Raw genomic sequence first — 13,596 nt, 5'->3', positions numbered from 1 at the left:
CCCTCTCCGCTCTCTTCACAGCAGGGGGCGCTGCTGCCCCTGCACCCAAGGGGGGACCTGCTTGCATTCGGAGCCGGCTCCCCTGTTGGAGAGCAGCCCGGGACCTGCGGGGCGGGGGGAGCAGCCCTCTGGGCATATGCCAACTTCACTGGCCCGGCATTGAGCGTTAATCTTGTATTTTCTGTTTCTCCCCCAAGCTGACTTGGATAGCCTTGAAGGTAATGATGAATAATGCACGCATGCCCCCCCCCCGGGGCTCACCCGCGTCTCCCCGTCTTTGCAGGGCAGGGCCACCCTTTGGCCGCCCCATGCGGGGAGTGCATGATAGCCGGCGGCTTTGCCAGGAACACAAAATGGGGGGGGAGGGGGGGCTCAGCGCTTCAGGCCTGGAGCCAGGATTGGTGCGACACACAGCCTGTCCATCCATTTGACCGTGACGCTCGGAGGTTGTGCCCCCTGCGCTCCGTTGAGTGCCAGTGGCCTTTCTCGAGAAGCCGTCTCCAGGGACTTGCTAGTCCGGCCGTGGCCGCTGCCTTCCCTGGCTGGCTGGCTGGCAGGAGCCGGTGGGCATCTTCCGCTGCCAGTGATGGAGAAAGATGGGGGAGGGGGCAGGAGGAAGCGGGGGCACGGGGGGGGGCAAGGAGGGATACTTCTGGTTGTTCCCCCTTCGTCTCCCCCCGCAACCTTTAAGGGAAGAGAAAAAGAAGGGTGTTTCCAGTTAGGGTCCCGAGACGGCTCGGCGGCTTGCCTGGGGAATCGCTGCTGGCTGCAGAAAGGCTTCAGTCTCCCTCTCTCTCCCCCCTTCTCCCCCCTGCAGTATGCACTTTATAAAAAGATGATCCAAGCTGCCATCCTTATTCAGAGCAAATTCCGAAGCTATTACGAGCAGAAGAAGTTCCAGCAGAGCCGGAGAGCCGCGGTGCTGATCCAGCAGTTCTACCGCAGCTACAAGGAGTGCGGCCAAAGGCGGCAGAGTCGCAGGACGGCCGCCCTCGTCCAGCAGAAGCTCAGGTGGGCAGGCCGGGAGTCCTCCGTCCGGGGCTGTGGGCGGCCCTGCTGCTGGCTGGCTGGAGAGCCCCAGCCGGACAGGCGAGGGCAGGCCTGTCCGTGTGCTGGCAGAAATGCTGCCCCCGCGGGGTGGGGGGGAGGCTTGCCCCCCCCAAATCCACCCGGCAGACGTGTCTGGGCAGCAGCGGAACTGCCCCACACAGGACCAAAGCCCCAGCCCTGACTGGGCCTGTGTGGTGTCCCGGTTGCCCCCTTGGGGTGGGGCTAGAGCTCTGCAGGAGGCGACAGGGATGGAAAGGATGGCCGTCCGTCCTTTTCTAAGCCAGTGCAGCCCCCTGAGGACAGTTGAAGAGGGGTCCTGCTGCCTGCAGCCCTGCAACCCCCTCGTCCCAGAAAGTGAGGGGTGGGGAGAGCGGCCCATGGGAAGGCAGGCGAGGGGGCGGGATGAGCGGCCGGGTGGAGGCAGGGATGGAGACGGCCGCACGGCAGGAGGCCTGGGAGGAACGCCCAAGGGGTCCTCCGCAGAACGTGGCTGCGTGCTTCTCGCCAAGGCCACGGCACTGCTTGGTTTTCCAAAGGGACCAACTTCTCTCTCCCAGGGGAGGCACCGCTGAATGCCGCTTCCTGAGGAGCTCCTCGGAAGGAGGAGGGCGCTGGCCTGGGAGCCCCGCCTGGGAGATCCCCGTTGGGCCGCTGCGGGAAGAGGACGCCAGGCTAGCCAGCGCCCCAGCCAGAGCCAGCCTTGCCAGTCTCGGGCCCTTCTGGGCCTGAAGTGAGCGGAGGGGCCTCTCCTCCCAAGCCCTTCTGTGCTGCGCCCCTGGATGCTGCCACACTCTCGGCTCCCGGCAGCACCGCCTGGCAATGTGTGTAGGGTGGCCGTGGCCTGGCTTTCCAAATCCGAGGGTCTCATTGGCATATGACGTCAACCGGCTGGGAAATAATGGTGGAGCAGAGGAGTGGCTGCACGTTTTGCTCCGTAACTCTGCTTCTGCAAGGGCTAGAGCTTAGTGGGGGGGGGGGCTGTTTTTTAAATGAAATCTGAAATCTGGGAGAATCTGGGTGGGCCAAGCAATCTGGGCGAGATGCTTAAAATCTGGGTGAAACCTGGAATTCCGGGGGGCAGGGCGACTCTAAATATGTGGGTCCCTGGGGTGGTCGCCTTCTGCAGCCGCAGTAGGGCTTGATGAGCGAGTCTTGGGCACCGTGTGCAGAGGTTTGATGGTTTAAAGTGCCCGCCCCTCCAGTACGCTGCTGCTCAGGGCAGCTTATAATAAAAAGAGACAATGTAAAATGAGGCTAGCAAAGTTAACCACATTTAATTTAAGCAAGTTAAAAGGCCAAGCTAGAACCACATTGAAAATTAAAAAAAATAAAGTTTCAAGTTAAAATTAAAAGTTGTTTCAAAAGCTAAAAACGGAGAACTATAAACTATAAAGAACCTGCCAGATAGAAAGAGAGACGGGACATTGAAACGCCTCTTTGAAAAGACGGGGTGGCCTGCCCGTGGCCTCCCGCCCTGACACTCCGCCCCCCTCTCTCTCCCCAGAAGCAGCCTGCTCACCAAGAAGCAGGACCAAGCTGCACGCAAAATCATGCGGTTCCTACGACGCTGCCGCCACAGGTATGCCATCGCCAGCGTGTGGGCTTCCCTGGGGCAAGCAGGGAGGGTCCCGGCTGCCAGGATTCGGGGGGACTCGGCCTCCTCTGAGTTCCAGCTGAGGCCGCCGAGGGCCAGTGGCCAGGTCCAGGCACTTGGCTCCCAGCCAACGCACCCACGCAGCAAGGGGTCTGGCTCGAAAGGCAGGGCCTCGGGTGGGAGGAGGCAGGGAAGTCCAGAAACCCTCGCCTGGTTGGTGTGGGCCTGAGGGAGCCGGGCTTCGTGAGTGAGAGCCCAGACCAGCGCGAGGGGGGCTGCTCTTTTTTGCCTTCTGCCCAAGCGGGGGGTCTGCTCTCTGTCCTGAGCCACATCCTTCTTCAGGCAAGCTGCCTGCCTTTTAATCCAGTTTAATTGGTTTAGCGGAGGTGACACATTTATAGGCGTCTGCATCCATCCTTCCGCCTTATCCGAACAAATCCATCAGCATTTCAAAAACCAATGTTCTGGTAGTTCATTGCCCAGGGAAGGTGTCCTTTGTGATGTTGCGGACACTAGCCAATAGGTACTCAGCCTGGTCAACCTTCCTTGAAAGACCAGCAATGTGCAGGGAAGGGGTTTGTTCCCCCCCCCCAGAGCTCCCTCCCGAATGGAAAAATGCTGGTGTGCTTTCCAGCCACTCCCCCCCCATTCAGAAGCTTTGTCTGCCTTCACCCTCCACCCAGAAGCAAGAGGGGAAAATCCCAGAACGGGGCTCTGGGCAATTGTTTCACCTGCGGGGAAGGACCTCCGCCATGCTTGAGAGGCAGGCCGTGTGACTTGTGGGGCGGGTGGGGGGAGGCTCTTGCTCCCCCCCCACCGCTAAGGGTGCCTCCCCCCCCACCCTTGCCAGAGGCAGAGGCTGCCACCCATCCCTGCCTCACTCCATCCCGTGAGCCGCAGCCCAGCCTGAGGTGGGCCACCCCAGGAGAGCCCGGCTCCTGATTTCTCTGGGAGGGAAGGAGAGAGGAAGGGAGTTGGCTGGCCCCTGCCAGGCTCGCTGGGGCCTTGGTCTGAGAAGCGGGGGGGGGGGTGGGACGGGCCCCTGCGGCTTCCCCCAGCCCGATCCCTGGCCAAGGGGTCTCTGACTCCAGGGCTGGGGAAGGCCTCTCGGCCGCCTGGCCTGCTGGGGGGCTGCTGTGGCTGCCGCCTTCCTAGAGGCCAGCCTCACTTATTTTCCTTCAGAGATGAGGAAGGGACACATGAATGCGGGTGAGGGGGGGGGCATTTCAAAGAGGGCTGGAACCTGGAATGGGTACAGAGCACCGCCCGGGGCCATGTGGCCACAGTAGCCGTCCCTCACCCCCAGCCTGACCCGCTCAGCCCGCCCATTGGCCAGCCCACGGCTGGCATTGGCCCTTGTGTGGTGGGTCCCTGCCACGGAGGCGGGGAGTGGGCTGCTTTTCAGACCTGCCTGCCTACATCTGTTCTTTTGTGTTTCCCGGGTGGGCAGAGGCCCCTTCCGTCCTGACTCCTCAAGCCGTGCCAAACTCTGACTTGGGGAGAGTTAAGGAGGCAAGACCAGCAAGTCCTCTCTCGCTGGGAAGCGTTGGCTTGCTGGCTTGGAAAAGCGGTTGGACCTGCCTTCGTGAGCAGGGAGGCTGGGCTGTGTGTGTGTGTGTGTGTGTGTGTGTGTGTGTGTGTGTGTCCCCTCCCGTGAAATCCAGGAGGGTCCCAAGCCAGGGCCTTGGCCTCCTCCTGTGCCCGTTTCCACAAGTGAGACTCAGGTTGCCTGTCTGCCTCTCGCCCTGTATCTGTGACGTACAGAAGCGATGAGGGAGGAGCATTTGTCGTGCAAATGAGCATTCTCCCGCACAGTCTCTGCGCATCACACTGATGGGGTTTCGTGCCTGCCCAGAGACCAGCTTCCAAACCTTCCACAGCTTGTGAGAGAGATTATTGAAGGTAACCCCCCTACCCCACCCCCACCCACCCCACCTGCTCATCAAGTGCCACACCCGAAAACCTCATCTCCTGCAAGAAAGGGAAAGATTTATTCTCACGGAGAAGAGCCTTCTTTCTTCCCACCAATAGCCTTCTTCCCCGTCTTGTTTGCCTTTTGTTCCAGACGGTCCCTTTCCAGTTCTTCCTTCCTTTCGATTTTGCCCTTTCGTTTCGCCCAGGAACCCCCCAAGCCCTTTCCTTGATCGCTCCGGCCAGCCGATGGCTGGAACTTCTGAAAGATGCCTTTTGTGTGCCGGCCAGTGGCCTTTCGCCGAGGGCCCCTCCAGGGCTTCCTGTTCCCTCTGCCTGAACTGTACTCAGCAGGCAGGAAGGAGCCGAGTGTCCAGACGGGGACCCCCCCACCCTGTAGGGACGGGCGCTTCCCTCTCGTTTCCGGCACTCCAGAGGGAGATCACGTCCCCCACATTGCCTCCACCACTGCTGCCGGCCGCACTTGGCCTCCCCCGGCAACAGGGGGCCGTTTGCAATCCCCAGCCCCATGCCCTTCATGGCAGGACCCACCGCAGTGGGTCAGCATCACTTCCCAGAGACCTTTTGCCCCACAACCACCTTCACCAGCGCGAAAGGAAACCCCCGTTGGCTCCCCACCTTCCTTCAAGGAGAGAGGGCAGGCCCCTTTCAACTCCGGCCTGCGGGCTTCTCAGGCGTATCTGGTGGGCCACTGTGTGAAACAGGAGGCTGGACTAGAGGGGCTTCCTTGGGGGGCCTGATCCAAGCGGGCCTCTCATCCACAAAGTGAACGCCTCTGGTCCTGGGCTAAGCCAGGCCAAAGATTGTCCAGACAGGTAAATAGAGGAGGAGGAGGAGGAGGAGGAGGAAGATTCTGTTCTCCCCTAATATCTCTTTTGTTGCAAGAATGAAAAACAGTAACGGGAGTAATCACCCAACATTGACCTACGGTCAAGACACACACTCAAAGAGAGGTATTCCGTTTCAAAGACAGTAGCCAGTACAAAATCCTTGTCCCCCACTAACTGAGCAAAGAGGCACCGTTTTAGATTGGTGGTCCTCTTCACTGAGCAGGGGGAGAACAGCTGGCCTTCTCCGTCCCCAGCAGCACAGCTTCCTTCCAGTGGCTGCTGCTGGGGTCTGCCTTGTGTTTCTTGTTTAGATTGTGAGCCCTTTGGGGACAGGGAGCCATTTTAGCCATTCCATATTTATTTATTTACCTTTATTTCCTGGTAAACCGCTTTGGGGAACTTTTGTGGAAAAGTGGCATATATAAATATTTTGTCATATTTATTTGTCATATTTGTCATATTCATCTAAAATACAGAACCAGAAGAAAACACAGAAAGCAAGCTTTAGAAAGAAAAACAGTTTCTCTCTGCTAAAGCACAGGAACAACTTGCACAAAAATCACCTTCCGAGACCGAATCCTTCTGACAGCCACTCCAGATCTTTCCTTTCTTGTCTTGAGGACACTGTCCAGGCCTCTGATAAGCAGCTTCACACTCACTCCCCCCCCCCAATTCAAAACAAGCATTGTCCTGGCGGGGAGACCAAGGCCAGGCATGGTGTGCACAACACCAGGGCGCTTTCCAGACTAGGTGCTCATCAGCAGCAAAATGCCTCTTTTGGGGCAAGTCACATTTGAAACATAAACAGCAGAGGGAGCCGTCTCGAGCAAACGAACAACCTGAAAAAACAGCAGCTTTTTCCACGCCGGAATACGACGTCCTAGTTCTATATCGCAGCGATTAAATTCGCAAGAAGGCATTGGAAATGTGAACGGCCCCCTGCTCTCCGCGTAGGGACTGCAGTGTCACGATGAAGGAAGTGTGGAAGCCCACTTCCAAGATACATCTTGACCCCGTTGCAGGGTCTACTCTGGAAAGCACCCAGGTGTTGCTCTCAGAAGCATACACTGGTTCCTCTCGTGTCCAGATGGCTCTGCTCAGGCCTATTTGCCAACTGAAGATCAGACAGCCACCCCAAATTGAGCGCTCCCCATAACCACCTCCTGTTGGGGGGGGCCTGGGTGCATCCAAACCTCAGCTTGCAAAGAAAATACCGAGAGAGGGATCCTCATTCCCAGTTTTATCCTTATCCATAGCTAAAACGTATCCTAACTTATGCTTCACCTTATCTGAGTGCTCAGTGGTGCATTATAGAACCTAACAAGTCTTTCTCAGCAGTATATCCCTAGACCTTACCAATATTGTCATAATATTTGACTTCGTTCTAGAATTGGGGCGTGGGTTGAAACCCAAAAGCCCCATCTGCATGCTTAAAAGGTTTGGGGCACTGAACCCAAGGATAACCCCAATTGTGACACTGATCCCAAATGCGCCACAATCAGAACTTGCAGACTTAGCATCTGGCTCAGCCCCAAAAGAATGGGTCTCATCTGCCTTATTTGGTGACAAGACAGACAAGACCCTGGAACGGGTCCTGAAACTGTGCTCTAGGGTGTTACCTTTCAGCCTCATGTCAGCAGTGAAGGGGTTCACAACCTTAAAAACATATAAGAATGTACTAACAGCCCTTCTGGATCAGGCCCAAGGAAGCCCAGCCAGTCCAGCCTCCTGCTTCCCCCACAGCGGGTCACCAAATGCCCCGGGAAGCCCACGGGCAAGAGGGGAGGGCGTGCCCTCTCTCCTGCTGCTCTTGCTCCCCTGCAACTGGGATTCAGAGGCATCGTGCCTCTGAGGCTGGAGGTGGCCTATAGCCATCAGACCATTAGCCATTGGTAGACCTGTCCGCCATGGATTTGTCTGCACTGACAGGTGAAAATTCCTCCATACATCAACGATTGGCTTCTTGTCGCCTCATCACTGTGTACAGGAAGATGTTTCCTTCACTCTGGATCTTTCTCCAGTCCCTACCTAGGATTTTGTGTGAACCTGAAAAATCAAACTCGGATCTGGCTCAGTCTACAGCGTTCATAGGTCATCACCATCAACTCCAGGAGAGCCCCTCTGCTTCCCTGGCTGTGCATCACATTCAAGACCTTACATTGGCTGCCCACCATTCAGTGTGTCCTGGTCCTGGATGGCCCAACAGGCAATGACAATCCCTAGGGCTTCTGGCATGGACCACATTTCTCATTCCTCGTGCCTGGCTGAGAATGAGAAGCGTGCAGAGGTGGTTGCTGGACAACGTCCGTCAATCCTCAGTCACTGCCACTTTTGATACATCATTCCATCCAGTGAGCTCCGACTGAGGTGTCTGGGTGGGAGGGGGGCACCAGATGGACAGGCAGGGGGCAAGGTTGCCGCCCCAAATCTCTCCCTCTGGGAGGTTCCGAAGCTGGTGTCTGCACAGGCACAAAATCCCATCCGTGTGAATGCACAGAAGACCACTGGAGGAGCCACAGTGACAGGCAACAGGCATGGGGCGGGGTGGGGGGTTGCATTTGCCTCCGGGGTGAAAATGCCCTCCAGCTTTTTCTCCTACCTTGCTTCCACACAATCAAAAATTGGGCGCACACACAGCTTTCAAACCTGGGTAGAACACAGTTTTCGATTGTGTGAATGACCTCTTTGTCTATCAACGAGCCGGGCGGGAAGGGAGCCCAGGGCAGCCGGATCGTACCTGGCAGCCCCACCCCCACCCCTGGCTGCCTGCCCATGTGTGGGGGGCCTGTATTTCCTCGCCCCATGGTCATATTCTTCCCAGAAGTGGCTCTGCCGGGCACACAGACTGCAGGTCCTTTCAAGTCCAGGCAGAAGGATGTGGCCAGGAGCAGGTGGTGGCCAGGAGACATGGAGGTGGGTCAGGGCTCTGTAGGGAGCAGACTCGGGCCTTTGGGGGGCCCCCAGTGCACAGCCTGGATCCTGCCCCGAAGGGAGACTGTGGGGTGGGGATGGGGGGTGAAGTCAGAGCTGGGCATGGCAGCCCACCTTCCCAGCACAAGACAAGACCCCCCCTGCTTGCCAGAAACCACCCCACCCAGGAGTCAGGTTTATGGGAGCCCCCCACCCACCCACCACCCACCCCCGGTGATGTGCTAGATGACCACATGCCGGAAGGGTCATGCAGGGGGGAGCAGGCCCCAAAGATGACCCCCCCCATCAGCACACACTCTCCGTCTGAAGGCACGCAGCAGCGGAGAGGCCGGCCCCCGCCTCCTGCAGAGTGGTGGGAAAGCAGGAGAGGTTTCTCAGGCCTGGCTGGAGACGGGTGAAGGGGAGAGAAGCCAGTTGGGAGCCCAAGCGAGGCTGCAGCTTAGGGCGGGGGGTTCTGGATAGCCTAGGGATTTGTGGCCGGAAAGGTGACACCCCCAGCCCCCCCCCCCGCCCCCAGCCACTACAGGGCCAAACCGGAATTGTGGGTGGGACTGGGCTTGCCCCGCTCTGGGCTCGTAGTGGGTGAGCAGGGCAGGCAGGCAGGCAGAGCCAGCACTGGCTGGGAGGGCCGGCTGGGTGGGTGGCTGGCAAGTGAGGGTGGCCGCTGGCCCCTGGGCTCCGTCCTGCTCTGCCCCTCCCCAAAGGAGCTTCCCCTGTCCTCACATGTTCTGTGGTTTGCAAAATACGTGGCGCCCTGATGCCAACCCTGGGGTGGTTTCTTTAAAACATACCGAGAAAATTCATTTATTTATTTTCACATTTCAATTTTAGTGGAAAGAACTTGGTTTACAGTGAAATCGAAATGTAGTAGAAATGGGCGGGGGGCTGACTTTGCTTATGTGGAATCCTTTACGAACCCCAAACAAAGAAGCAGCAGGCACCGATCCCAGTCCAGATCCTTGGGGGGAGGGGACCCCCTACTGCTCGCTTGCTTGCTGCCCTCCCTCCCTCCCTTCCTCTTATTTATCCCCGGAGCACGAAGCTTCCTCGGGAACCTTCGATGAGGGACTTGGCCGAAAGCTGTTCGGACGCCCAGGCCTCGAATACCTGCTGAGGCACCCAGTCCGGCCCATGCCAGCTTTGTATCTGCACTGGGCCTCTGTGGGGTTTGCTGGCGAGGTCGGCACAGTTCCCTCCCTGCTGAGCGAGGCAGAGAAGCCAAATCTCCTGTGCTGGTGGCCCGAAGGCAGGGCAGGGGGCCATTTGGGCAGCGAACCTCCATGGCACCAGCAGTGGAGTTGCTTCTTCCTCGGCAGCATTTCTGTGGGTTGCAAGTCACCGTTGCATCGTGTGTCTGGCCGGCTGCAGAGATGTCCTTCGGGCGTTGTGGGGTCCCCAGCTGCCATCTTGCACATAGCAACCTCCTGCAAAGGCCCCTCCGCCTTCTAAACTGGGTACAAAGAGGTTTGTTGGGCCAAGCCATCACTGGAATGGGCTCTTGGAGAGTCCTCTATGGGGCAGTGGCATTCCTTGTCTGGACTGATGTGGCTATCAGATGTTTGCCTGTGATGTGAAGATACTCTGCTCTGATCTTTGGGGTGGGGGGTCCATTTTGCTTCCAGGGTTTGCAGCCTGGCATTGCCACCTAGTCTTCCTGTGAATAAACTAAGCCTGTCTGCGGTGGGGGTGGGGGGCAAGGAGAAGGGGCTGGGGAGACTCAGACTGCCCTCCTGCGCAGACCTTGCCTAGGAGCAGGTCCCACCGAGCACAGCGGTGGGATCTCTGGCCCCGTACAGGACAGCGGCGTCAGCATGGGACTCCTCTGCCCCACCCAGGCCAACTGGTTTTCCTTCAGGTTCGCTCCTGGCCATGTTGATCTCCCCACCCACCCCGCCTCCAGGGGACGGCCTGTGCAGGAGAAGGGCTGGTGTGAGGAAGCACACCAGCAGTCCCCGAGTGAGGCGGGAGCAGGACTGCCCTTCGAGGGGCATGCCAGCCAAGGCGGTTTTAATGGGGATTAAAAGAGTAGGGCCCGGGGCAGTTGCCCTGCTTGCCCTGCCCTAAGGACAGCCCTGTGTGGGGGAAACCCCCCCCCCGCCCAGTTCTCCAGAGCAGGCAAGCCATCGGTCTCCCCCAGTCTGAAGCTGTGAATAAGGTCTCTCTTGCCGTCTGTATGCTAATAGCTCTTTGCTATCATTTTGCCATCTAAAGCCCTCTGGTGGACCATAGGAGGTACAAACGGGTGAGTTTAGCTGCCTGCTGGCCCGTTTCTCTTCCATTTAAAATATATCTATATATCTCGAAATATATACATATATACATATATATGTACCTTTCTCTCGGTTTTTGCTTTCTGCTTGCTTGCATGGGGCTGCAGCTGCGATGACACCAGGGAATCTCGGAAACAGAGTAGCCAGCTGACTAACTCGGTGGCGGCTACTAACACGGCTGCTGCTGCCGCCGCCGCTGCTGCTGCCACTTGGGACGGTCTGCAGTAGCTGTAACAGGTGCATGAATCGAGTGGGGGTCGGGGGGGGACACAGGGGTGGTCTTTACATCCATCATGGAGCATGCGGAGGAATTGGGGGTGGGGATGGGGCAGGAAACCTTATTACCAAAAGAGCCACCTTGGGAGGTTGACGGAGTTTGCCGTGCCTCGCAGCTTAATCTGTGGTGGGGGGGGCACCTGTTCCCCCGCCCCCCAATTCCAAATGTCTGTAGCCTGGCCACTAGTCTCCACTGCAGCATCACGGCACGTTCCGAAGTCTCTGTTCTGAGTTCTGCCTCAGTGGCTGGAGGGACCCGCTGAGTCTTCCCAGCTAAGAAGCCCCTGTGCTCAGGGGCGCCAGGGCGGGGCCTCGGGAAGGTCTCTGGGGTGGGAGCTGCCGTGTGCCTCGGAGGAGCCAGGAAAGCGCCCCGTCCGCCCTGGCTCCCGGAGGGCCTCTGCGCTGGCCAGGACCCGGCGGCATCCGGGGAGCCTGGCAAGACCTGCCCAGCTCAAGCCACGGACTGCAGAGCAACCCCACCCCCCAGCGGGTGGCAAGCAGACCCCACCTGTCCGCCCGCTCTGGCTGGGGCAGTCTTCAGTACCTGGCCCACCGTGGCCCACTCCCGTTGCGCATCGGAGCCCCATCAGCGCAGTGCTGCCTGTGGGCCCTGAATGGGGCTGCCGCTCGATTTGGTTCATGGGGACCCGTAGGAACGCCAAGGCTGAAGGCCACGGAAGACCAGGCCTGCTCGGGAAGGGGGGCTGGTGGCTCTCCCCGTGGGGGTTGCACTGCTTACCGCAACATGGTGGGCCCAGTTGTGGGGAGGAGGCGGCATCGTGGGGGAGCTCGTGAGTGGGATGCCAGGTTCGACCCCCAACCCCGGGATCTCCAGGAAGAGCCCAGCCCCACACGCTCTCCATGGTGGCCCCAGAACACCCGTTGAGCCGGCTGGCCCCCCAGCCGCTGGCAGCTCGAAGGCTTCTCCGCTTTGGGCACAACCCAGCCTCTTCTCAAGAATGAAGAGTCCTAAAACGCACACCTTGTCCAGACTAGCTAGCGTGAGGCACTGGCGGGCAGCAGGCCTAGTGGTGGGCGCTGCTCGGAGGAGACCCCTGCAGCAGCCAAGGCAGCCATTCGGCAGGGACCCTGTTCTCGGGGCGGTCGTGGGGCCAAGCCACCCGTTGGGCTTTGGTGCTCTCTGGTGAGCAGCAGCTGGTCTGGGGGTCTGCAGGTCAGGGGAGTCCACAGAGGGCCTGGCCTGGCTGGGATGAGCCCCGGGGGGAAGCCCCTGCTCCCCTTGGTGCCAGTCCAGCTGCTGGACACCCCAGAGGCCAGGCGCATCTCTGACCACACAGGGCTCTGGGATGTGGCGGCTCGGCTGGCAGGGCCACCCCCAACGGCCTTTCCTGCTGGGCTCTCCACAGACTCTTCCGCGGGGCACAGAAACCTGTGCTTAGCTTTAGGGTCCGGTCTGCAAAGCACAGCTTGGAAGCCTCTCCCGGAAGGGTGGGAGACTCACGGAAGGGACGGTAGAAGCAGGAACTGGGGGGAGAGGCGGGTTTCAAGCGGGGGGGCAGGGAGACCCCCCTGGGCTGACGGGAGAGCAGAGGAGCACAAGCGCTGCTCTGGCCAGGAAGGGAAGCCGCTGGGCGGGGCCAGGAAGGCCCAGAGACAAAGTCGGGGCTGGAGCCAAGTGGCAGCCCCACTCCGAGGCGGAGTCTCCTGGCTCCTTCTCTTCCCAGCCAGAGAGGAAACCTTCGGAAAGGCTGCTGAAGGCAGCAGCTTCCAGACACGAGCCGCCCTCAGGGCAACACGGTGGGCTGGCCAGGAGCAGAAACCCCTGACCGGTGGCCTCCTGAGGCCCAGAGGAGCTCTCCTGCCAGGCGTGTGAGAACCCGCGGCCTGCCTGCAACTGCCCTGGGGGCCGGGGAGAATCCAGTCGGCTCCTCCGCCAAGTTTGCCAAGATACAGGAGGGCCGGGCGAGGCTGGTGCTTGAGCCTTCCTGGCAGACGTGCCCCAGGAGCAAGCCGGAGTTTGCCACGGCACATGCATGCTCCAAGGCCCGCCTGCCACTGCCACCGGTCTCCGCTTCTGCAGAGGGGCCTGGAGAGGTTGCTACTAGGCTCCTTTCCTGGGGGACTAGTCTAGAGAGAGCCGCTGCCTGAGAGCCAAGCTGGGGGGAGACAAGGGGGCACAGAGCCCAAGGTGCCAAGCAGAGCACCAGGCGGGGGGGGGCACTGGCCTTTCCAGAGCCCCTCAAATGGGGGGTCAAGCAGCAGCTGCTGCTGCTGGGACCCTCCTTGCCTAGGGAGCTGGTGCTACAGCTGCCGTCCTCTGGAGAGAGGCTGGCTGTCGGAGGCCGTCTCCGATTGCCCAAGCAGAGTCAGCCGAGCAGGGACCGGGGAGCAGTGCTGGGTAAGAGGCCCTGGTGCCTTCAGGAGGCAAGGCGTGGGGCTGCTCTGGCCACAGCCCCCCGGCAACCCGTGCTGAGGGCGGAGCGGACCGTGCGTGGTCCTCACGGTGCGGCTGCGGCCAGAGTTTCCAAAGTAACGTTGTTCCGTTTGCCTCTTTCAGGAGCCGAACGCTTCCGAAGCACAATGCTGCGTGTTAAATTGCAGGCCGCATGCTGCCCTGGGCTCTCTCTCTCATTGGGCCTCTCTCTCTCTTTGCTTTGCGCCCCAAATGAGAGCTCTGGAAAAAGGGAGGAGCCCCCCTTCCCTAAATTACCCACGAGCCATTTCTGCTCTGAGAGCCACAGGTAACTGACTC

At 59.5% G+C, this 13,596-nt stretch overlaps 1 protein-coding gene across 13 annotated transcripts in view; it reads left to right on the top strand.

Annotated features, from left to right (window-relative positions):
* CAMTA1 (calmodulin binding transcription activator 1) overlaps window positions 1-13,596 on the top strand; it is a 687,465-nt gene that overhangs the window by 665,506 nt on the left and 8,363 nt on the right. For 6 of the 13 annotated variants that reach the window (XM_053280668.1, XM_053280666.1, XM_053280664.1 and 3 more), the window contains 5 exons: window positions 198-218; window positions 818-1,011; window positions 2,555-2,629; window positions 10,549-10,579; window positions 13,402-13,585. In XM_053280668.1, coding sequence (XP_053136643.1) covers window positions 198-218; window positions 818-1,011; window positions 2,555-2,629; window positions 10,549-10,579; window positions 13,402-13,585 — 505 coding nt within the window. The remainder of the gene's footprint in view (window positions 1-197; window positions 219-817; window positions 1,012-2,554; window positions 2,630-10,548; window positions 10,580-13,401; window positions 13,586-13,596) is intronic. The other 7 variants (XM_053280669.1, XM_053280667.1, XM_053280665.1 and 4 more) reach the window with 6 other exon arrangements.

This window comes from Hemicordylus capensis, chromosome 16 (genome assembly GCF_027244095.1).
Source record: "Hemicordylus capensis ecotype Gifberg chromosome 16, rHemCap1.1.pri, whole genome shotgun sequence".
Lineage (NCBI taxonomy): Eukaryota > Metazoa > Chordata > Lepidosauria > Squamata > Cordylidae > Hemicordylus > Hemicordylus capensis.
This window is presented reverse-complemented; position numbering and strand designations above follow the sequence as displayed.